This window comes from Mytilus galloprovincialis, chromosome 1 (genome assembly GCF_965363235.1).
Source record: "Mytilus galloprovincialis chromosome 1, xbMytGall1.hap1.1, whole genome shotgun sequence".
Classification (NCBI taxonomy): domain Eukaryota; kingdom Metazoa; phylum Mollusca; class Bivalvia; order Mytilida; family Mytilidae; genus Mytilus; species Mytilus galloprovincialis.
Window position 1 is genome coordinate 36,587,144 of NC_134838.1, and position 25,611 is coordinate 36,612,754.

Consider the following 25,611-nt stretch of genomic DNA (forward strand, 5'->3'; position numbering starts at 1 on the left):
AAACATGTAAAGAAATGTTTTCCACATATACGAATAATCAAAAACTGTTTTCCCTAAGACAAACATTGTTAGCAAAAATTATAAGGATAAAGAAAAATGGACAAATAAAATTAAAAATACAGAAATAAAGGACTCTCAATCAAACACACTCATGGAAAAAAATACCAGTCTAAGATATGTATTGTGCATTAATTCCTATAACTGCTATTGACCTTCCAATTTACTCTATCAACATACACAAGACATGGTTATAAGTATTTCTTTGTTTTTGTGAGTGTCATTTACTGCTATCAATAAAGAAAATATTTTCCTCAGTAGATCTTTCTTTCTAATGTAAAGAGGGTTAAAAGGAAACGAAAAAAAAACCTATACCCTCCTAGCTCAGCTGTTCCAATTGCCGCTGTGATTCTGCATATTTTCCCCTGCATTTATCATCCCCAATTACCTTATTGGCCTTCCCTCTTTTGTTTGAAGATTAAGGTCTAGTTTCTTAATATAACGGAACCTTCATTTGAGCTCTGCTCAGTGGGCCTGCTACGAGTTTAAAGAGGTTGAGTTTCAGGTCGTCCCTACCCGCCAAAGTGTTCTGTTTGTCATCTCACGTTAGAAATTTCACCAATTTGAATCACAAAATGAAAATTAAACAATATCTTCATACATGATCTTTTTAATCCACTTTCAAACTGTACAATACTGTTGACGACGACAAATGTAATGTGTTCGCCATCCGGTGGGATTACTTTTTCCCAATTTATCCAACCACAAGACCTAATAACTAACCGAAATTATTTAATAAAAAAACAAACGCTCGGAATAACTTCTTATTGTCAATTACTAGATGTAAGTCAAGATATGGGACAGACTTAACTGTATCTGTTGTATCCCTTGTCTCTAGTTTGATGGGATAGAACACTAGGTGGGTCATAATAGTCATTCTTTAATTAAAACGGAATTAAAAGGGAACATAATATGGTAATGATAAATAAACTGTATTGTTACACTATAGGTCATTTCAAACGAAAATTGGAACATATACCAAATATTTACGAATGTAACCAAAATAATTAAGTGTAGAATTACTACATGAGGTTGGTCATAAAAAAAACAATTAAATATTTTCTCTATCTTAACTGCATAGGTTAAATAATCTTGCCACTGCATATTATATTTGACGGAGCATGCATTTCAACAGACTTAAACTTCTTTGTTTAAAACAAAAGTTTCGAGCAGACAAATAGTTTACGGATACAATTGCATGCATATAACCCTTTCCAATTGTGCAATACGCGGTAATCTGATAATTTGACAATAACTGTGTTCAGGAGTGTACTATATTGTATATGTGCAATGCAGCATGTAAACACTGAAAAAAAAATATATTTGGATCACCTCGTAATTTATATTTGGATCACCTCGTAATACTATATATATAGATATTATATTTCATACGAATATATTTAATATGATTGATACTAATCAGATTCATGACTTCATTATCACTGAACTAGTTTATATTTGTTTAGGGGCCAGACTCCGGGTACGGGAATTTCTCGCTACATTGAAAACCTGTTGGTGACCTTCTGCTGTTGGTTTTTTTTTTCTATGGTCGGGTTGTTGTCTCTTTGGCACATTCCCCATTTCCATTCTCAATTTTATTTATTGCTAGACATATAACATACAAGTACTTAACATTCACTGAATTATTTATTTTGAGATAGGCCCACGGGATCAAATTATATCTGAATCTAAACACGTACTAAACAAAACTTTAAAATGTGTTTATGTTCATCGCTGGAACATTCAGCGAGAGCCTTCCATGAGAAATTTACAATTATAGTTCTTTCTACAATATCCACGTATGTTATGATTTCGGAAAATTCCTCATTCATAACTTCTCAAATGAGTGAACGACGTTAATTTTCACTTTCAATAACAATAATTGCAAGTTGGATAGAGGCAGAAATTTGCCGTGCATTTTTCCATTAAAAAACCGAGAACATGCCATTCTTTTACAGAGAATCTGCAATTCAACGTTTAAGGTCCTGCCAAACGTGGCTGTGTATTTATACATCCCTCACAGTGAAATTGACGAGGATGAACGGCGTAATGCTTTAATGCAAAATATATGGAAATTTTATAGAAAATCCAGAGTCTTCCCCCTTGTACTCTCATATTCGGCAATCTGGTGCTTGATAGCTAGATGATAATTGCATGCAGTGTTAGTAATTATTTCCTATAAACTGTAGTATAAATTTACCACTGTTCGAAAGTCATAAATCAATTCGAAGAAAAAAATCCGGGTTACAAACTAAAACCGAGGAAAACACATCAACTAACTATAAGAGGGAAACAACGAAACAACAGAAACACTGAAGTGCAACAAAAAACAGACGACAATGCAACACTCACAGAAACGAACTATAAGATACCGACAACTGATATTTTCCTGACTTGGTACAGGACATTTTAACAAAAAATGGATAGTTGAACCTGGTTTTGTGGCTAGTCAAACCTCGCGCTTTTATGGCAATGCTAAATATAACACTAAAATGACAACATTACAATACCGGACTACAGTACAAAAAAATGCAAGAACATTCAGGATAGAGAAATTGAAATAAACAATACAACAGTACATTTCGACATGCTAATTGTTAGCAAAGGTACCAGGCTTTATAATTTATTAAGCCAGACGCGCGTTTTGTCTAAATAAGACCCACCAGGGAAGCTCAGATCAATATAGTAAGAAAGTCAAACAAGTACAAAGTTGAAGAGCATTGATGATCCAAAATTTCAAAAAGTTGTGTCAAATACGGCTAAGGTAATCCATTCCTGAAATAAGAAAATCCTAAATTTTTAGAATGATTCATACTTTAGCTAACAGTAAATTTATAAAAATGACCATATAAAAAGTAAAATCACAAAAATACTGAACTTAGAGGAAGATCAATTGGGAAAGTCCAATTGATATTCATGTCAACACCGAATTGCTGACTAACCACAGAATAAAAACGAACACGTGAAACAACCCACGACAGCACAATAGGACCACGCATTGTCTGTCACATCAAATCAAATCAAATATATTTTATTGCTAATCAAAGCGCCCAGAAGGAGCAGAACAATCAACATTAATTACAAGTGATTCAATATGATTAAGACACAATGTTATAAAAAATATGTGTTAAGTCAAGCAGAAGAATACAACAAGCACAGTGTTTATTAATATAACGAGGTTAAGAAAAGGGGGTCACTGGGCATTACTACATCTATATATCATTTAAGGAAACTTTCCTAAATGAGGATAAATTATCCCATAATTCTCAGAGTTTCTGGAGTATGAAAATATCTTCAGAAGACATAAGACAAATAAATTGTGATTTAATATCTAAACTACTAAAATATTTTAAACCGTTGTTTTATTTCATTTAAAAAGTTAAGACGAATATTTGAAAGTTTGTGGCACTGTTTCCATATAGTTTATTGCCTCTGAAATCATTACTAAGCTCAGTTTGCCATATTAAATCATATTTTGATTGCATCTTTTTGCATAAATAGTTTTTTAACTTTGTCTTTAAATTAAGTGCATAATTTTCATTGATGCTAAAGTATTTAAATAAAGTTTGAATACTTGTATACCAGCTCCTTTCTGCTCATCATTTAGAGACTTTGAGAGGTTGAAAGCCTCTTTTTATAATATATCATCAGATTTTTTAAACGTATATAGTATTTAAACATTAAATAAAACCTCCAAAAACAGAGGATATCTGCCTAGTTCACCCATAACTGCAATATTTGTTGCTTTTTTACTTACTCCAAGTATAAATTTACAAAAGCTTAAATGAGCCTTCTCTACTGCTAGGTCTCCACATAGTTTTTTGAAATAGTTATCCCCTTGAGTGTTTATTTTATGAAAGTTAAAGTCACCCCATATTTCACTGCCATAAATTAAGACTGATTTAACTGTATGGTCAAAAACATGAAGTAGAGTTTTTATTTTTGGTTTATGACCTGAGAAACATGTTTTTAGTGTAAATACTTTAGCCCTTAATTATACATTTCATGTTGGGCATCTGAAAATTTGCCATTAATACTAAATTTGACACCCAAGTATAGGTATAATTTTTTTGTGTTCATTAGGGGGTATTATTTAAATGAAATTGAGTAGAAAGAAGTCTGACAGAATTGCAAAAAATCATGACTTTGGATTAAGTAATATTGCCTGTAGATCTGTAGTTTATCAAGAAATTTTTGTAGATCCCTAGGAGTTTCAGAAAGCAAAGTTAGATCATCTGCATACATCAGACAATTAAGTTTTGTATTATTTAGTTTAACTGGAAAGCAATCCTCATCAAATATATCGGGAATCATTAACAAAAACGTTGTATTAGATGGGACTTAAATTATCTCCCCGTCTCACTCCTATAAAAGATGAAAAAGTGTCATTTACATGATTGAGGTCAATTTTCACTGACAATTAAGTTTTACTATATACATCTTTAACAACATCATAAAATAGATCACTAACACCAAGTTTTCTTAATTTCTAAAACAAGCCTTCATGCCAAACTTTATCAAAGGCTTTTTTTTAAACCCCAAGGGTGACTGGGGTATAGAAATATGGTCACTTGGTCTTCTCCCGACCGGCAGTAAAACGCTTGCTGAAGTGGGACGTCCGTTTGGCTGTGCGGGATGTATCAAGTTCGCAGTCACGTCCTGAATATGCATGAAATATTTCCCACTGGACGTTAAGCAACCAACAATCAATCAATCAATCAAAGGCTTTTTTGAAATCAATAAAGCAGGTATACAAATGTTTGAAACCTGTTTCAGTATATTTGTCAATAAGACATTTCATGACAAACATGATCTGAAGTACGCTTGAATCTGATTTTTCTTGCAATGTATCCTGCTATCTGCATGTTAAACAATCATTGCAACAACGTGTTGGTGTGCCGTCAGTGAGTTGTTGCATTGCAAGTATTTTAGCCCATTTTTAGCTCACTGACCTGAAAAGTCAAGTGAACTTTTCTCATCACTTGGCGTCCGTAAACTTTTACAAAAATCTTCTCCTCTGAAACTACTGGGCCAAATTTAACCAAACTTGTCCACAAACTTCATTGGGGTATCTAGTTTCAAAAATATGTCCGGTGACCCGGCCAACCAACCAAGATGGTCGCCATGGCTAAAATAAAACATAAGGGTAAAATGTAGATTTTGGCTTATATTTCTGAAAACAAAGCATTTAGAGCTAATTGACATGGGGTAAAATTGTTAAAGAGGTAAGATATATCTGCCCTGAAATTGAATTGGACAACCGGTTGTTGGGTTGCTGCCCCGGATTTTGGTAATTTTAAGGAAATTTTGCCGTTTTTTGGTTATTTTCTTGAATATTATTATAGATAGAGATAAACTGTAAACAGCAATAATGTTCAGCAAAGTAAGTTCTACAAATAAGTCAACATGATCAAAATTGTCAGTCGACCCCTTAAGGAACTTTATAGTAAATTTTGTTATCTTTTACACAAATCTTCTCTAAAACTACTGGACGAAATTAACAAACTTAGCCACAATCATCACTAGGGAATCTCATTAAAGAAATGTGTCCGATGACCCCGCCCGCCAACCAAAATAGCCGATATGGCTATAAATAGAACATAGGGGTAAAATGCAGTTTTTGGCTTATATCTCTAAAACTAAAGCATTTAGAGCAAATCTGACAAGAAATAGTTATGTTAATCAGATTAAGATCTATCTCCCCATCAATTTTTAGATGAATCCGACAACCTTTTTCTTAGGTTGCTGTCCCTGAGTTGATAATTTTACGGATTTTTTGCCGTTTTTTGTTATTATCTTGAATATTATTACAGATAGTTATAAATTGTAAACAGCATTAATCGTTATAAATTGTAAACAGCATTAATGTTCAGCAAAGTAAGATCTACAAATAAGTCAACATGACCAAAATTGTCAGTCGACCCCTGTAGGAGTTATTGCCCTTTAAATTCAATTTTTAACATTTTTTCATAAATTTAGTTATCTTTTACAAAATGTTCTCCTCGGAAAATACTGAGACGAATTTAACCACACTTGGCCATAATCATCATTAGGGTATTTAGTTTTAAAAATGTGTCAGATGATCCTGCCTCCCAACCAACATGGCCGTAATGGCTAAAAATAGAGCATAGAGGTAAAATGCAGTTTTTGATTTTTATCTCTGACACTAAAGCATTTAGAGCAACTTTGATTGGTGGCAAAAATGTTCATCAGATTTAGATTTGTCTGCCCTGACATTTTCAGACAAATCCCAAAAACCCTTGTTGGGTTGCTACCCCCGAGTTGGTAATTTTGCAGCTTTTTGTTATTATCTTAGATATCATTATATTATCTATAATATCTTATACTATTAATTATGTTTTAACCTCATTTTACATGATTTACAAAGCATCAGTAAATTCAGGTGAGCTACACAGGCCCTTGAGAGCCTCTAGTTAATATCTTGGGGTTAGAAACTATGTAATACATAGTCCACCTACAAGTTGATCAACAATAACTGTATGTGTGGTTCAATAAAACCCAGATAGTACTTCGTGTAGTTAATACAATAATAAACTTTCGCTGATAATTGTGAAACTACAATTGTAACTTGCAAAGCATTTGGTAGCTTAATTGGTCAGTCTGGTTTCTAAATTCGTAGTAAAAAAAAAATATATAGAAAATAAAAATGTTCAAAGGTCTGCTTTAGCCGTACATTTTTTTTATTTGCACTACTGAATGCGCGGACACAGAAAGAATCTCCGTGCCCATAGAGATGTCATTTGGTCGCATAACCTTAATAATAAAAGAGTCCATATTCACTGTCCTTTCGTTCCTATTATATATCCACAGCAGTGCAGCTTTAATTTCTATGATTCGTATTTCTAAATTTACTCAAGTTCGAGTATGGTCCCATCCAGTAAGTAATAATTGTCAGAACACCAATTAAAAATCTCTATCTGTTCAACCAAATTTTGCAATTTTCACAGTTTTGAAAATATGTTACCTTACTTTAACTTCATAGAAACCCGGTATATCCTGAATCATATTACATGTGAAACCTTTCGACATGCCAATTTTAAACCTACCTTTAAAGTCTTAGAAGAAAAATCTTACCTTTGGAAAAGAATTTTTAATGCAAATCCTTAGTCAAGTAAATTTGGACTCTAAATGGTCTAAATATATTTCTCTATTACCAAAAATTTCATATCGGTAAATTTGTTGCTAAGTTTAAGTAAACTATGACATCAAAAGCACTATTGTATGTCAAAGTAGTGCTACTTTTTCATAAATTCTAAATTGGAGGGACTGTCTAAAACTGTTCTAGCCATATAACTTACCAATCCTCAGGATTGTAGAACAGTTCTGAATGACTTCACTGCAGTTTTTCCGTTACGAGAAATGTTAAAACAGTGCTGTGATGAGAATTTTTTAATATATATTTTGACTTATTTATATTAAAGACAAAGAGTTCTTAAAACTGGATAAAACTGACTAAATCAATTCTAGCTAGAACTTCTTAAATGTGACATACTGTCCTAGAACAGTTCTTCTGACAAATTTGATGAAAGGTTAGAAGTGATCTCCACTGTTGTTTGTGAAATTCAATCTGTTATTGGTGTTCAAATTTCCATAAGTGGAATAGGTTTTATAGATAGATCTACTGATAATTTATATGTGTACTTAAAAAAGACATTATGTTGCTGGTTAATGAGGTATGTTCCTTTGTACTTGTGGTTATAATTTATTAAGTTGAATAGGTGTATGAAGGTTTTCTTGCCTTAGTTGTGGCTAAATCTATTATTGCTGTGTGTCTACACTCATTTGTGAAGGGTCTGTAGGTTCCTGAATACTGGTTGTACTATGTAATGTTACTGTGTCTGTTGTTATTTGTGAAAGATTATTGGGTTCCTAAATGCTGGTTGTTGTGAAATCTAAAATTGATGAGTTTTCTGTAGGTTCAATATCAATCAAAAAAAGTGTCAGGTGAGTATTATGGCTGAAAGATATTTAGCAAATAGCTCATCGGATGGTATAATACCATCTGGTGGTGGTGGTTCGTTCAAAAGTTGTCGTATGGTTGGCGTCGTGTGTGTCTCCACGTCCAACTAGTATAAAAGTTTGGCATATGTTGGCACTCAAAAAATTCTAGCGCCCATGAAAAAAATGTTCCAAAATTAAACACAGTATAATAAAATGCTTGTGAAAATAATAAATGCTAATTTGTCATAAATCGTGATTAGAACAACGAGATGAATTAAAAAGAATAACAAATCTTGTTGAAATTGCTTAAATTGAATAAAAACAGATATATGTCAATAACTATTAGGGTCAATACATCAAATGTTGTAATAGTTTAATTGTCCTCTTTCTTATAAGAATAACAACAGATTATTGGTGTTAAAAGCAATATTTAGTTTACAATGTAAATTAAACGTATTGAACTTAGATTTTCATTGATTATTGCAACATTAAATATGTATATAAAAGTACGTCTAAACAAGTGACAACTCTAGGACAGATCCATATGTAAAATGCATGATATGTTACCAACTGGAACTTTCAGCAACTACTGACTTATTCATTGCACACTGAAAATAAGGCATCATATATCAATGTTTATTCAGTATTTTTTTCTATTATATCCTATTTTAATATTGTATATGAGTTGCAGGGAATTTACGTTTTTACCGTATTGGAACACTATGTGTATACTAGGAGATGAGTTCGAAAAGAGCATCGGCTTGTTTCTGAATCGTTAGTTGTTTTTATGCCCCACCTACGGTAGATGGGCATTATGTGTTCTGGTCTGTGCGTCCATTTGTCCTGCTTCAGGTTAAAGTTTTTGGTCTGGGAAGAAATTAAAGTCTAATCAACATGAAACTTAGTACACATGTTCCCTATGATATGATCTTTGTAATTTTAATGCCAAAATAAGAGTTTTTACCCCAATTTCACGGTCCACTTGACATAGAAAATGATAGTGCGAGTGGGGCATCCGTGTACTGGGGACATATTCTTGTTTCGTATATAAATAACATTCTTATTAAATCATTAATTTAAATAAATGTTGTCATTTAAGAATAAAACTAAGCAGCCAACAATCAATCACACAATCAACAAAGGCACTAAATACCAACAATCAATCACGCAATCAACAAAGGCCCTAAACACCAACAATACATTCTGGTATGGTACGTAATGAACCACTACTATGTGTCACTAAATAGTAATGTATTGGGTCAATCAAAAATACTTCTAATTCACTTACGATTGTGAAAGTATCAGTGTCTAGTTACAGTTCAATAACTCCTTCTGTCTCGTAACTGTTCAATAAGAAGCAAAGTCATGTTATGAATTATTTAGTTTCAAGTTGTAAAGGATATGCTTCCTTCTATTTTATTTGAAATTGCATTAAAAAGACGGCATTTTCAACATATATAGATGGCAGGATACCTCAGTTGAAAATTATACCATTGTAAGTACTCTGTTCTTTATTATTACTTTTAATTTAAGTCAATGCAAGGCTTGAACTTGAGCCTACATGTGGCGCTTATTTGTAATTATGTTAAACTTTTTTACAATTCATTCTTCTATTGAAGTGGAAACTTGACTCGAATTATCATATTTTTTATCGAAAGATTTAAATAAAAATATGTGAAGTTTGAATGTGGTATTACATTTATAAGAATTCCGTATTCAAATTATAACAACACGTTGTTAAACCTTTCCTTCTTTAAATATTTAATTTTGTCTAAACATAGTAATGAAAATAAATGGAACTTTAAATGTATTAAAAGGCTTTTGACTAATGAGATAGTCTTATGTTCACTTGAAGAAAAAATTGTACAATAAATAGAAGCATCTTGTCTGTAAGCGCAATGGTAAGGTCAACAGAAGGGACACTTTTGTGGGTAAGTTCCAGTTGCATTGCTTATATAAGATTGTGCATCAAACATACATTCGTATTTAAAATTTTATATATATATGTGAGTTTAGGTTTAAAAAAGATATAAATGAGCTTTTAAAAATTAAAAAAAATGTATAATTTAGAATTTCATTATTTCATATACGAGTTGGGTGAAGATAATAAAACAATTATATTGTATTATCCGGGGCTAAGAACGATTGATGAAAGAAAATTTGAGTTTTAAAAATTGATAACCTGTTATCACCTTGTAGAAACATTCCAGTACTAACTACATTATTAATGTATATCTCGCAGATGATACGACTTCAAAGTCTTTGTTCGCGAATGATATTATACTAATTGAGGTTCGCTGAGGACAAGAACAATAATCGAACAAACTTTTAATAATTTATTTGTATTTGGCTTTCCAAACTTCTTGTGTATGGTCTTCTAAAAAGTTTAGCAAACAAACTTTGTGTAGGTATATATTTTACAAGTGTACCAAAAATGTTTTAATAGGTATTTAACTTACAGTTCATTGTGTTTTTTTTTTAATTTCACATCCACGTAAACAACTAGACCCCACATTTCGGTATGACTTGTCTCCATCTTGCTCAATAACTTTTTCTTTTTAATTTCTATGTATATTGTCTTTCTATGAAGATATGTTTGTTGGTGCCGTTTCTAACACTTTCGGTAAACCTTGTTAACTGTGATTCTTAAAAGTGACTCGTCCTGAACATGCATGAAATACTTGCCACTGGACGTTAAGCAACCATTAATCAATCAATGTTGTAATTGTATACTGGGACAAAAAATGGTTGCAAATTGAGATCTCATATTTGAAAGAAGAATTTTTCTCTTTGACATTATCATTTTCCTACTTTGTGTTTTTAATTATGGACAAACAATGAGAACAGATTGTTTTATTATTCAAATCAGCCATTTTGTATATAGATATTTATTCAAGATCACAAACATTGTCAATATCATTCTTTAAATAAGTATAAATAATAAAATATCAAACAGCAAATCATTAAATTAAAATTTTGTTTAAAAAAGAAAGAAAAATTGAACCGTACATCTGAATTCCAAATTGCCATGTGTCTTTATTTATGAGGGTCTGGATGTGCTTACCGAACATGGAGTAGTGGGCAAAAATTAAAGAATAGAAAGAAAAAAAAACCGTTAAAAATAAAGGATAGAGAATAATGGGGGGAAAGGGGGAATCAAATTATAAAGAAAAGAGAATAATGGACACAAAAAATAACGAATAAAGAAAAATAGCCTAAAGATTAATACTATACAAAACTGAGAAACCCTCATCCAGCTACTTATTTACAAAAAGTTTAAACATTTTGTGAATCATTTGTTTGATAATCGAAATGGACGTAACTAATATGTTAAAAGTTTAATAAACGTCGGTTGGTTGTGAATAAATTAAATGTAGTCCTTAATCTGAAAATAAACACAAAGGAGTATCATCAACATGTCAAAATTGACATGTACATGTAGCTGATATGTTTGACCTTAAATGACCATTTTACACCAAGTTTAAAGATTCATAAAATTAAATATGTGCATCAGCTTTTCAACCAATGAATGTTTGCCTAACATCAGCATAATTATCAATACATGACGTCTTATTAAATACTCGGATGTTTGAGCGAATGATGGAAAAAGACAAAATTCCTAAATAGAGTACTGATATCTAGGAACAAAGCCTGGCATTTACATGTGTATATATTTTTTTTCTCATCTTCAAATCGAAAAACGACATCCATAGATAAAGGTGCAGATTTTCAATATTTTTTTATATAATGTATGTTGTGGCGTTTAATCAAATATTTCTGTTAAGCATTTTTAAATAGCTGCCTCTATTAGTTTGATTTGTCACAAAACATAAGTATGTTCAGGGGAGTCCAATAATTTGACCCCCTTCAAAAGCATCCAACCCCGGACCTCTCCTTTCCCTTGCTACCCCACAGAAGTGATAGACTTTTGAATTACTTACATGTATCTGCCAAAAGAACTACCAAATTGTATACTTTGCTTTTCACTTAATTATAACTAGAATATGTGTAATTTCACTATTAAAAAAAAGACACGTCTTCGCAAGCTAATCAATGTTTAATAAAGCAATATTGTTTACGTCAGATGTAAATTTAATATTTGCACGTTCCTGATTGCTGTTCATTGAAGCATTATGGTATTCAATTTTGTTTCAATCAAATAAAAAATCCTTTGATGCAAGATGAAGCGTTAACATACTAATAACTTGATGATTACTTAATAATCTAATTTTTATTCATGTCACATTCATATAAAGAGAATTGAAACTGATATTTAAAAAGTACCTTTGACGAGTTCTTATATATTGCGTTAAAAAGTATTAAAAGGGGAATAATCAACATTCCGTGAAATTAGTTTATTCGAATGTACCTTTCATTTGATAATACGACGCGTAAAATAGAAAACTATGTTTGCCTGGCGTCTTCAAGATATATACGCATGTAACTTTGGGTTGAAAAAAGGCATTTTAAAATTTTTAAATCCTTATTTCTATTTATTGTATATGGCTTCTGTGGTTTATATATATGACCAGTGCATTGCCTCTTACAGATACGCAACTTCTTTATATTGATTTTGGCGGTTTTCTTACGAATTGAGAAGTGTGGCCTGCAATTTTCGAACACCTTCCATTATTATTAAACGAAACTTTTCTTTGGTCAGATTAGGTTTAAAGGTTTCTCACACCAATGCATTCACTTATTAAAAAGTCAAAACATATCAAACTTTAATAAGCCTAAGAAATAAAATGGGCTGAATAGATCTGTAAAAATCCTCTTAGATCAATTTTGCCTGATGGATAGTTTTAACAATAGGCTATATATATATTTCACATTATGGGTTTTTTTCGAATAAAATCAGTGTACGGACTCATTTGTACAAAGAAGGTTAAAGTAGACCAAATATATTTCACACTTTAACAACCTGCAGAATAAAATATTGAATCTATTAACTTTTATTTATTGTTTGCTATACTTGCTTATCATACGTCATACACGTAAATACAGTAACTTCAGTATGAATCGCGAAACTGCACATCATCTGGCTACTACATTATAAAAATAGTATTTATCACAAAATCCTTACCCAAACAATGTTTTGTTTTGTACTTTGTGTGCATCTTTGTATACTAGTATTTGCTGGCAACAACTGATTCGAACCATACTTGGTCTCTATAATTTAGCAAAAGTGAACCATAGCCTATATTTGTTATATAATGAATATACTGACGTCACAGTCAAACTGAGTCGTTAAGCCTATAAGCTTATAAGCTAGCTAACCTTTTAATCTTCTGAAAGCTCAAAATCAGAGATGGTTATAAAAAAATGGGTTTTTTTTTCGATTTTTTTTAAATGTAGGCCACATTTTCTCCAAACTGTACCTTGACCTTTATGCCAGGTTATCGAAAATAACGCTTTGTAATCAGGCGCGTAGCTGCCTTTACGCAAAAAATCATTTGCTTGCACATGTTTTTCACAAAAAAAAAAAAAAAAAAAAATCCTGAAATTGAATTTCGGATAGTCTTTAGTCTTTCCGGATTATCGTGTCTGGCGGTGTCTGTACTTGCAACTACAATCACGACACAACCGCGGTAGAAATAAAAATAAAAATGAAGAAGCAAGATTTTTATTTTAGCAAGAAGGCAGCGGATAACGTGTTTTTCATCTGTAGTTAGTTTTCAATGTTGAAAGTTTTTGCTTGTCATTTTGTGTCTTATCTGTTCCCGGGTTTCCAAATTACGAAACCCACTAGGATGTTACTATCGTTTCTTGAAATATGGTATAGTAAGAAACAGATAGGGTATTTATCATTTTCATCATAAAATGGTCCAAAAAAATTTTCGCCTCGCTTCGCTCCGCTCGGCGATATATGCTTGCACTTTATTTCAACTCAGCTACGCCCCTGGTAATGAGCTAATGATATTTTATTTGACTCTTAATCTTAACGCCATGACATAAAGAGTTTGACATATTTTAAGTCTAAATACCCTATGCTTATTTTCTTCCCCTGTTGTGAATTTGACCTAAATATATATCATGGCTGATTTTCTCCCCCTATTGTGAATTTGACCTAAATATCCGACACGGCTAATTTTAACTTGACAGTTTTAATCATAGGCGCTTCCCGTTTTATGGTGTTTCTGGTAAATTGGGAATATGTTCCTTTTTGTGTGTCACAATAAGCAATGTAAAACGAAGACGCCTTTAGCAATTCTAGTCATGATATTGTTTGTGTACGTGAAACTCATGCATCCGGGACTTAATTTGTTTTCACGGTTTGCAGTAATCCGATTCTCCCTTAAAACAATCAAAGTTAAATTTGGTTCCTTCATTTAAACCTATAGAAAGTTGAGCTCTATCAAAATCCTTTCGGAATTCATTTTGGATCTTCAATGCTTTTCAACTAAGTACTTGATTGACATTTTAACTTTTTTATAATATACCGGCGTCACACATCAGCGTGTAGCACCCAAGTCGAACGTGGTTAAAAACCTTGTACGCTGCCAATACACCAGTAATATTGGACTGATGAGTCTTTATAGACGAAATGCGCATGTGGCGTGCACATTTTTTAATCCTTGTATATATGTTGAGTTTAGTCTACCCTTAATTTCATAATGTTCAATGAGAAATAATAACCATACGTATTTATATATACTCACCGTCACTACATGTTTACGAACGCTAAACTCATGTTTATTTTTTACTCCGCCATATAGAAACTTGTATGTACGCATACTTTTATCGTGTTGTCTATGCATATCATCTTTCAAAACATGCGATTGGTATGCTAATGCACCTTACAGGATTAAATAGAAATAAAATATATTTTAGGGAAGTATTGATAACAAATAAAAGCTATTTGAATGCATTAGTCGGAAATAATTGCCAATCCATATTTTATGGAGATATAGTCAATACCTGCTGCATATATTTACTAACATTAAAATTACTATACATGATAAAATGTCTGATGAATTGAAAATAAATTTTATGGTTTGAAAAGATACAAATAAGGTCAGATTTCAGAAAAAAAAAATTCTAAAGATAATTTGTTCTGAATGTACATGTATCTATATCAGAAATTTTAAAATACCAACGCCAAAAATGAAAACGATGAAAAGACTAACAACAGTTGGAATAAATTCGACAAAAACTCAAAGATCTTCTTTAAACAAAAAAAACCCTCGATTGAAAAGAACTCATTATAAAAAGATTAAACGAGATTCTTTATTACGGATATTCAAATGAACATTTTTTAGGGTCAAAAAAGTTTCACTTAAATCGCAACCCTCCCCCTTTTAATCCCAATTATAAAATAAATGTACATTCGAAAAGAACGTATAACAAAAACAAGCACTTAACTCTTTAATATCGATATAATAAATTACAAATACTTGTAAAAACAAGAAAAGATTAAACAATACGTTATCAAAGAAAATCCACTGAACGTATAACTTCATATTAAGTGAAATATGTGCCACTGGATGTTAATAAACTAAAATATATGATGTGCTGAAATGAAAACCAAATCGTACTTCCATAGAAAATCGGGTGATGTACATTAATCTACGATTTACCACGGGTGGTTTTTTTCTTCAATAATCAGATTTAGGAAGATGTAGTATGAGTGCCAGTTTAGAAAGTAATTTTAAAGAAAAGCCTTTTATTTTGCACGCTACTAACGCACTCAGACATTTACGGGCCAGTAGGTAAATGTCTATCTTTCATGACGCCTACGTCTTATGAACGGTATCTTTATAGCTTGATTGTTGCTATTTTACTACCAAGAAGTAGATATCGCACTGTATATATCATTACAAAGAAATCCATGTTTACATAAGAGTTTCAAAGTACCATTCATGTTAAAATAATCACATAATTTATTTTATATCAATAAATTTGACCCGTCAATGGGGCTCCTGACGACTTCTAAAGAGTCATTGATAACTGGTTGAAAATTAAGCTTTACCAACAAAAAAAAGCTTTTGTTTTAAAGATTTTTTGTGTACGAATATGGGACAGTTTTAGGTCAATCCCACTATTGATAAATGGTTATGGCAAATAATTAAATCCTATGATTAAATACTTTTCTTTAACAAATGCAGGTCAATATAATATTTCATATACTTTTGATTAACTTTAATATGAAAATCCGATAATGTGACGAAAGTATAAATCGTTACTTGTACCAGTACACTATCAAATATACTTTATCTATTATTAAATGAATCGACTTAGTCCAAGTAACACAATGTAACTTAATAAAAGAGTCGTACAACGGGTGAACAACACTTTAGTTCTTACCCTTGGTTACTTAGTAAAATACGCTATTGAACCAATAAGTTTTTAAATACCCCGACTCCGATTATGGTTATGATATAACAAGTACTTTATCTTGTATGTATGGTGTATTGATGTTAACGGAAAATTGCAAAGTGGAAATTTGTATATGTTCTTTTATTATTTCTTGCTATCTTTCGATTGGTTTGATTGTTGTAAAGAGATTTTTAGTATGTTAAGTCATCGTTATTGTGCGATCACTGAGTCAACAACACTTCATATAGACTGTTATTTGAGAAGTTGAACTTGGACATGAGATTTTAAGAGACTGAAAATGCCAGATGAAACAGAAGTTTGGGCTGTTCCTGTTCATATAGGAACATCCCCACCATACAAATCGGACATGAGATTTCGAAATATGAAATTAAATGCGAGATTATTAGGTAGAAAGTCGAGAGAAAGGAAATTAATGCTACCGTGTGATTCTCCATTTCAGAAACGAAATCTTACTAAATATCCAATGGAATACAGCCACACGGAGTCTAGAAAAAATGCAGATGGACAGCATGTCGTTCGAAAACTAACAGCAGAGAAAGTAAGGAAAGCTCAAGCTGACAGTGAGAATTTACGGCAATACAGTTTAAAGATGTTTGATAATGCCGTTGACGTCTATACTCATCGAAATGACCAAAGAAATGTTCTTTCTGAAATTCCATCTCGTGTTATGTCAGGACATAATGGACCAACACATAACGGCAGTGTTTTATACAACAAAAGAAGCAATATTATGAACTCTATCCGTCTTAGGCCACAATCAGAGATTCCAACTAAATTCAACCATTTGAAATCACAGACAATACAACCTCAAATAAAGCAAACGTTGTGTAGAAGCAATAGAGAATATACAGTGTCGTGTGTTTCACCAAAAGTGCATTCCACTAGGTCTTTATCAACGATATCCAACACCAGTGAGTTTAGGCTTATTCCAAATGGCTCTATGTGTTCAGATGAATTGGATTGGGTTAAGTCAGAAATGAACGATAGTGTATTTGATGACAATGAAAACTGCTCAAGCACATCTTCTAGTGTTTCTATGGACCCTAGTTTTCTGAAAAGAAATATGCCTTCAGCGAAGCTTCATTTTTATTCAATTGAAGAGGATTCTTCGTCAGAAGAAGACGTAAATGTAACAGATGTAGTGCCAACCGAAGAACCCAAAAAGGATCTTATACCTGAACCTCAGCCTGAAACCTCTCGACCCAAATCTGGGAAAGGACGACCGAAGAGTGGAAGATCAAAAAGCAGTGCTAGTCCAAAAGCAAAAGCTAAACGTGGAAAGTAAGTACATGTATAATGCATGTTTGTTAAAATATACACTGACTATTCGAATTTTTGTTGTTAAAAGTCCCAGATAAAAGACAAGCGAAGATTTGTGTATGATTGAATAAAACATTTGGTTTCAATTAAATCTCAATGTGCTGACATTCAAAGAAAAGGTTTTAGTAGGGGGTGAGATTGTTCTCAAATTTGGCTCTTCAACCGGACCACAACCAAGTCCAAGATGGTCACTTTTGTATACTAGTCAAATTATGTACATCTTCATTCGCCTAGAGCATGCTTCATGTATATTATTCCGTAGAAATTCAATAAAATGACTGAATTCGTCTACTCATATGAAATGTAATTGAACTTGAAAGGCCAGTTATATGAACATTAGTATTACCCTTAAACTACTGAAGTGCATTGTTTCAAATAATTTATTTACACAAGCGTTTACTCTGTATACAACTAGTTATGAGCATCGTTTGAACTGTTGACCTTGCTGCTTTTTATTTGTTGACCTTACTGCTTTTTACTTGTTGACCTTACTGCTTTTTACTTGTTGACCTTACTGCTTTTTACTTACATCCAATACCAGTTGAAACTGAAAGTATCTAATATCTTTGTAAATAAGGAGAACGACAATGTGCGGTCACAAAGCAGTATGCCTTGCCAAATTTGAATGAATTTTTACCTCTTTTGTTAAAGAAAATGCGAAAAATGAGCTATTAAACTGTACTGTTTATACTTGATAATGTGAAATATTTGTACTAAACATTTATTGAATTATAACAATCTCTTATGTAATCAAAATCAACTATTATGTAATCTTAAAGAAGACAGACCTCTTGAACTTTAAATTGCTTTGTCACACGGTTAGTAGAAATATAAGATTACCGAGAATTAAAATAACGATAGAAGAAGATAAAAGAATGACTAAATTATGTTTATTTTAATCAACTTATAATTAATTCTATTCAATTTTTGTGTGACTTAAAAATAACTAAATGTCCATAACTATCGGTGTCGTATCTTGTTCCGAAAATTTGTTATCGTTCGGAACCACCTGGTTTTTGGTACTGGAGTTTTTGTTACTTGGTCTTATGTAATATTTTGATGACTTACTGGATTTTTTTCTTTTAGCCATGATAGTGTCGTTCAACCTCAAATTAAAGAATTCTCTTCATCCAAAAACATCTTTTAACATCACACTATTCAAACTTCATGAAAACTCGTTAAAATTATAAACAAAATGACAGATTTTTTTAGGTGATGATATCGTTTACTCAATATATGAAGAGCTTAAATCGACTGGTATTATTTATCGACATCATAACATGTATTATATTACTTAAATCTTAAAAAAGAGTTGTTTGTTAGAGATTATTTTGATTCACCTAAACTAAAATGACTGCCTTCCGAATGTGTCTGACATATCCGCCTCAAACGCCAAAAAATCTGTAGTTTATACTAGAATCGAAATAATTATTTCATGCCATACTCGATGCTGATCTTAACATGAGTTGTCATTATATATGCCTAACTTTACATCGAGTTTTCGAAACTTTGGCATGCTATAAGGTTTCTTAATTGCGAGACATGACCGCAAAAAACAAAATGTATGAAGCTGCTTTTGACTAAACTATAATAGCCAATAATTTGATATAAGAGATTAGACAACAATGTGGGTCAAAACTGGGTTACACTGTCAAGTTTCTCGGTCTTACAAATTATACAAAAATCTATTTAAAACTAATTTAAAAACACAAAACCTATGTTAACAAAGGTAACTAATCATCCAGAAATATATTTTATATTGATAGCTGTCAAAACATCGAGTAACATTGAATCGGAATAAAGACTGATTTAATTTATTATTCATTAAATGCAGTGTCCTTATGTCAATTTAGCAGAACACATATTTTCGTTTGACAAACTTTACATAGGTTTACAATAATATCCTTAGGAGCTCGATAAATGTGGATCTGCAAATAAGAGCTTGATCTTGTCCAAGGCTATTTTCTTTTCTAAATAAATGTTATTTACTTTAAGAACATCAATGAGTTGTCAGTTCAGTGGGTTCATCTTCTAAATATTTCGTAAAATTTAGTATGAAATCCCATATATAAATAGAGAGATGTGATATGATTGTAAATGATACAACTATACACCAGAGTTCAAATGACAATTATATAATCAAATAAAGGTCACAATACGGCCTTCAACAATGAAAAAAAACATAAATGATAGTATCCATATTTTTTCTCTCTCAGATTTTACTCTCAAAAAATAAGTCCGTCGAGTTTTCTTGACAGATGAAATTTAAAGTGGTTGGGTTAAGATCCGAGCGACGAATCTTCGTGTTTGTTAGGGTGTCTGCGTGACAAGTACGTTAAAGTGACATTTATCTTTTTAACGGGTTTAAATTGTTACTAATTAGGATAATAAATATAAGGTTTCTTTTGAAATTAGGAATTATTAAACAATTTTATGCCTAGTTAAGATTGTTTGACTTAAACATTTAAATTTAAAAATCTATCGTCTATATTTACCACTTTCAAATTTAAGTACTGTTTATTTTTTTATGTCTATTAACTAACTTTTTGAAAACTGCATATCGTGTCAACTTGAAAAGGTAAACCATGCCCCTTATATTTATCAAAGCAATGATTTAAATACTATTATACAGTTTGTAAATGAAATTTCTGTATATTTAACGTTGCTAAAAACAAATTAAATAATAAAATTTAAAAATCCCCGGTCGTATCCCAAACAGATCTTTTTAAAATTTTAAGACTCTTGATACCCAATTAGTTAAGAAAGCTTTAAGTACTTGGCCGTCTATGAGGCTAAACTTAAATCTAAAGATCAAGGTTAACCACAAGCCATCTGCATATTTGAAATTTGAATTTCGAACGAGAGCCCATTTAAATATTTATGTAATATCATGTTTGATTAATTATTTGTTGCAAATTATTAAGTAACAAAAAATAAAATACTGTATGTGTTCTTGACGTCTTGAGACTATCATCATAAGATGCTTGTTAGGAATATCATTTATTATCGAATGAATTGCCGCAGACTGCAGGACTTGTGTAGTAAGGGTAACTACATCAATACATACGTGTGTAAGAAATTACAAATTAAATAAAGCCATATGCGGATATAGAGTGGGGGACGGTCACCATTTTGGTGGAAAATTTTGTTGATTAGATAGGGAATCATTGCAGCATGACTGGAGCGGTCCCCCTCTAAGGGCAGTCAGTGGACCCCCCCCCCCCCCTTAAGGAAATTTCTGGATCCCCCCTGTAAAACATAACTTAACATCAAGTTTTTTAGTATTATTTGGATGACAGTTTATACTAAGTTTTCACCCAGGAGTTTCAACGTTTCAATGGGTTAAAATAGTAAAACTTTGAATGTAATCCAAGGTGCTTTAGTAATAATATTGCAAAAATCACTCTGATAAGACTTGGTTAAATTATTGTTGTTTCAATTATAACAGGACAAAGGTATAAAATACTCCTAGAATATCCGGATTTTTAATTTAAATCATAATAAAATATCAATAAAATAACAAAAATCCTTTGGGTATTAGTGTCATGGGGTTGCCGTCTCATTGGCGTATACCTTATTTATTCTGTTATTCATATACTAGTACTCTATTGAATTTATTCTCAACTTCATGAAATTCAATATGATACAAATACTTAGAAAAAATCGTCATAATAACTGACGTACCATTGTTCTGAACGTCACTTCTCTTACGTCTATAATCTTTTCACAATCTCTAACGGTCTGGTGCTTTGTGGACAAGGATATGCAAGCTAAATTGAATCCTCAGAAAAATCTGCATTTGTTTAACAAGAATTTTGGTCTATTTTTGTCAATCATCTCTCTATTGTGACGACACGATTAGTACTGCATAAACAAATAGCAGGGTTTTAACGCGTTCAATTTAAGAAGATATATTTTTTTACGATCTTGTCACGCTCATCTTATAACTTGGCACCCAGTTTAGAAATTTCAGAGAGGAAAATAGTTGTTTTGTCTACATTTGTGGAGGTGATTAGGAGGAAATAATGGTACGCTTCAGTATCATGTTGAATTGTGAAGAGATGAAAAGTGCCGTTCCATAGATATATTTGTCATTATATAGTATTAAGTGGATTATTTGTATTGTAGTTTGCATTCACATCTATCTCATATTCTCGATGTTCCAATATACAATGTGTCTGCTTTTCCTGTCGACTATATATTAAAGCAATGTTGAATTTCGATTTATGTTTAGCATTAACTTTCATATTAGCAAGTTATGAAACTGGAAGAACGGAAACGTATTTACTGTTGATTGTAATTGTTAATGACAACAACGAAGTAATTACCTCAAATTTAGCATCACGATAAACGAAGGCGTGAAATCACAATACTTTTAATTTTATACTATTAGTAAATAATCAATAAGATTTTAATATTTCAAACATGACATAAATTGATTTTAGAATTACTTTGAGTTCTATCAGCTGTTAAAAGTCAATTATCTTATGATAAAAGTTCTCACAGGAACTGGTTGGTGTACAAAGTATTAATTTTTCACTAGCGTCACTGATATAGACATTGATCTCAATAACGACATTGATCTTATAAAAAAGAAGATGTGGTGTGATTGCCAATGAGACAACTATCCACAAAAGACCAAATGACACAAACATTAACAACTATAGGTCACCGTACGGTCTACAACAATGAGCAAAGCCCATACCGCATAGTCAGCTATAAAAGTCCCCGATAAGACAATGTAAAACAATTGATCTTGTTTATTTTGTCACATTCGTCACAACTCGGCCGATTCCGTACCTTCCTAAAGGAAAGTAGCGGATTCACCCGAGGATTGCCGATTGTACTTTGTCAATAACGACATAATACAGTTCGATAATAATGGTTGATCATACTCAAATTGCCTTTCTTATTTTTCAGATCACCAAAAAGTAAAAAGGGTAAAGACAAGACACCAGTTCCTGTTACCCCACCGCCTGAACCGGAAGTCAAAGTAATTGAAACTCCTCCTCCTCGTAAACCTTTAAAAGGTCCAAAGTGCTGGGTAGACGATGCTACTATTACAAGTGAAAAGGAAATACTAAACGACGATGAAATTGTTTCACAAACTTCTAAACCTGGAAGTCCAACGTGTAAAAGTCCTACAAAATCAAACGTTAGTTTCAAAAATCAAGGTGAAAGTCCAGACGTAGAAAATGTTCAAACTTTACCAGAACCCGTGAAAAATGAACAATGTTTGGTGCTAGAGGAAGTAGAGCAATATGTGCCGAATGGACTTCCTTCCTTCATATGTCCTAGCTCCGAAGAGAGATCTCGACAAGAAGCCATAAAAGACTGGCTTGCAGGGTGTAACTTTGGATCTGCTAGTAGATGTGTACCATTATTATAGATTTTCAATAACAAGAATCTCAGTTTGCCATGTTACTTACAATTGATAAGTAATTGTCATTTATATAGTAAAAGTTCATTCGTTTTGCTTTGAAATATCTTTTGCCCATAACCTAATTAATAATTAAATTTTTGATATGTCGTGCGTAAATCTTTATGCACCACATATCAGAAAAGGGAGAGTAATTAAAGACATAAATCCAATGAGGTTGTTCTACTTGATCGACGCATTTCGTGTCGATATGTTTTGCTGCTTTTATTAAAAAGACATTTTCTGTTTCAATGTTTACATTTCTAAATAATTGTTTTAGTCCCGAAGTACATCTGAGTATCAAACTTCTCAGCGTAACAAAACTCAAGCAACAGCAGATTTTTGTGAGGGGTTCGTTAGATAAAACATTCTATATAAAAAAGAAGATATGGTATAAATGCCAATGAGACAACAAATGACACAGAAATTTAACAACTAGATAGGTCACCGTACGGCCGTCAACAATCAACAAAGCCAATACCGCATAGTCAGCTATAAAAAGCCCCAAATGGCACATGTAAAACATTTCAAACGAGAAAACTAACGGTCTAATTTATGTACGAAAATCAAATATATAACACATTATGTAGTTCATTTTCGTCTTCAATATCACTCTTTCTGGTATATATATTTGTGTGGAGCATAAATTTTTTCTCAAACAGTAAGATCTTAACTTACTAAGTGTTGATCCGTTCAGTTTAAATGATGCCAATAAAACGTGTATTTTTTTTGCAAATTCTCGACTGTTTGTAAGGTAGAAATGAACCTATCTCTGAACTAATTTCAACGCTATGTTTGCAATTACAGTAAAAGACTTGTCCGGATACAGTTTTACGTGAATTTAACATTTGTTGTTGAGGAAAGAATCATCATCAATAGTCCATCAGCTAGTCTTCAAAAGCGCTCTAGTTAATGAGTTTGTGTTACACCCCAGGGTACCGCGATTTTTTTTGATAGAATTCAACTTTATTATCTTATTGATAAAATACAAGGTGTTAGACTAAACAAAAAGTGTCCAAAAGAGGTTTAAAAACGTCCCTTTCAATGGTCCCCTCATTTAACTATCACGACTAAGTAATTTTTAATTAAAATTTTCAATATAAAGCGATTAAAAAAAATTAAATTATAGGTTTAAACAACTAAAACAGATATAAAACTATCATATTTAATGTAACTCTGAAGATTTTTTGTTTAAAAAAAAATGTTTATTTACATTACAAACAATCCGATTTTTGAGGTTGAAATTTAGGCATATTTTCTCATTTCATACAGAAATTCGTAATGCAATTATCCGTTTTTGTAAATTAAAATTTAAAATTGACTGGTATGCAATGTTTAAACTATTTGCAGTATTTATATATCGTCTAAAATATGAATTATTCAATGAAACATATGTACGTGCAAATACTCGTGAAATACCGGAGATCATCACATTACCGTCTTCGATTCAGTCGATAATATATTCATACCTGAGTGCACACATACGCACTTTAAGCTTATTAATTTGCAACTGAAAACAAACATTAAATTGACGAGTATGTTGTTTTTGTGAGAAAAATTATTTTATAAAGTAAATGTGTAAAAAAATATTTATGAAAAAATGACAATTAAAGTTATTTTTTTTTGCGTTCTGAAAGGGTGCACTCTATCGAACTCAATAAAGGTGTGCTTGTTTACATTTTGTGTTTTAGCTATGTCGTGATTGAGTTAAGATTATTAAGTCATTTAATCGACAAACATTGCTTTGAAAGAAGGTCAAATAGTCATTTGGGAAATTTGTTAAGACTTTTTACTTTCTTCGGCACAAAACTATGTCGATTTGACATACCGTCTGGTTACTATTTATTTGCTTTTCGTAATGTATACATTGTTCCTCATTTGATAGTGTTTTTTTCCCATTTTCTTTCCTTCTTTGTTTTTTAAACTTTGTACATATTGTCAATGATTTTGTTACTTTGTTTGCATTCATTTTTTTGCATATGACCGTCAAACCTATTCCCGATACATGTCCGTCTAGTTGCTTCATATGCAAAATATCCATCCTGATGCGCATGAATATCTTTCATTTGGTCGTTTTTGTGTTAAGAGAAGCTCTCATGGATTTTGCAGATCTCCAGTTAACCAAACAATAGAGCAAACATTGAACAGAGATACAAAAACAAGAGGTGGCATTGTTGGTTTCAGTTAAAATCAAAGTTTTACTAAATGTTGGTTGTTAAATGCACATGAAAGAGCTTCAATATCATTAAAATTTCGAGATTTGGCAGGAATTGATAACCCTGAAACATCCGCACAAAAAGAACTTGAATAACTCAAATGAAGCGAGAAGAAACTGACTATTAAAATTGGTTCAGACACTGCAAAGGTGGACAAATCCATTTGAAACATCTAAGCAGTTATCTGGCTTTTTTATGTACTGTTGCTTCTTCCAAATTTAAGTGCGACCTTCCAAACGCGTATGAAAAGGGAAAGTCGGCATCAGAAAATGTCATTAATGAACGGATTATTCAAAGTCA

General features: G+C 31.9%; 1 protein-coding gene across 3 annotated transcripts; it reads left to right on the forward strand.

The window, feature by feature from the left end:
- Positions 1–9,358: 9,358 nt before the first annotated feature.
- LOC143073101 (uncharacterized) lies at positions 9,359–23,148 on the forward strand. Of its 3 annotated transcripts, none has more exons than XM_076248431.1 (3): positions 9,359–9,514; positions 16,796–17,637; positions 22,597–23,148. In XM_076248431.1, exons 2-3 carry the CDS (start codon positions 16,820–16,822, stop codon positions 23,063–23,065), a joined length of 1,287 nt encoding a protein of 428 aa, XP_076104546.1. In that variant the 5' UTR covers positions 9,359–9,514; positions 16,796–16,819; the 3' UTR covers positions 23,066–23,148. The 3 variants fall into 3 exon arrangements, with proteins under 3 accessions (XP_076104546.1, XP_076104536.1, XP_076104530.1); XM_076248421.1 differs by lacking the exon at positions 9,359–9,514 and adding an exon at positions 9,828–9,950; XM_076248415.1 differs by lacking the exon at positions 9,359–9,514 and having other exon boundaries at positions 16,117–17,637.
- The last annotated feature ends 2,463 nt before the right edge of the window (positions 23,149–25,611 follow it).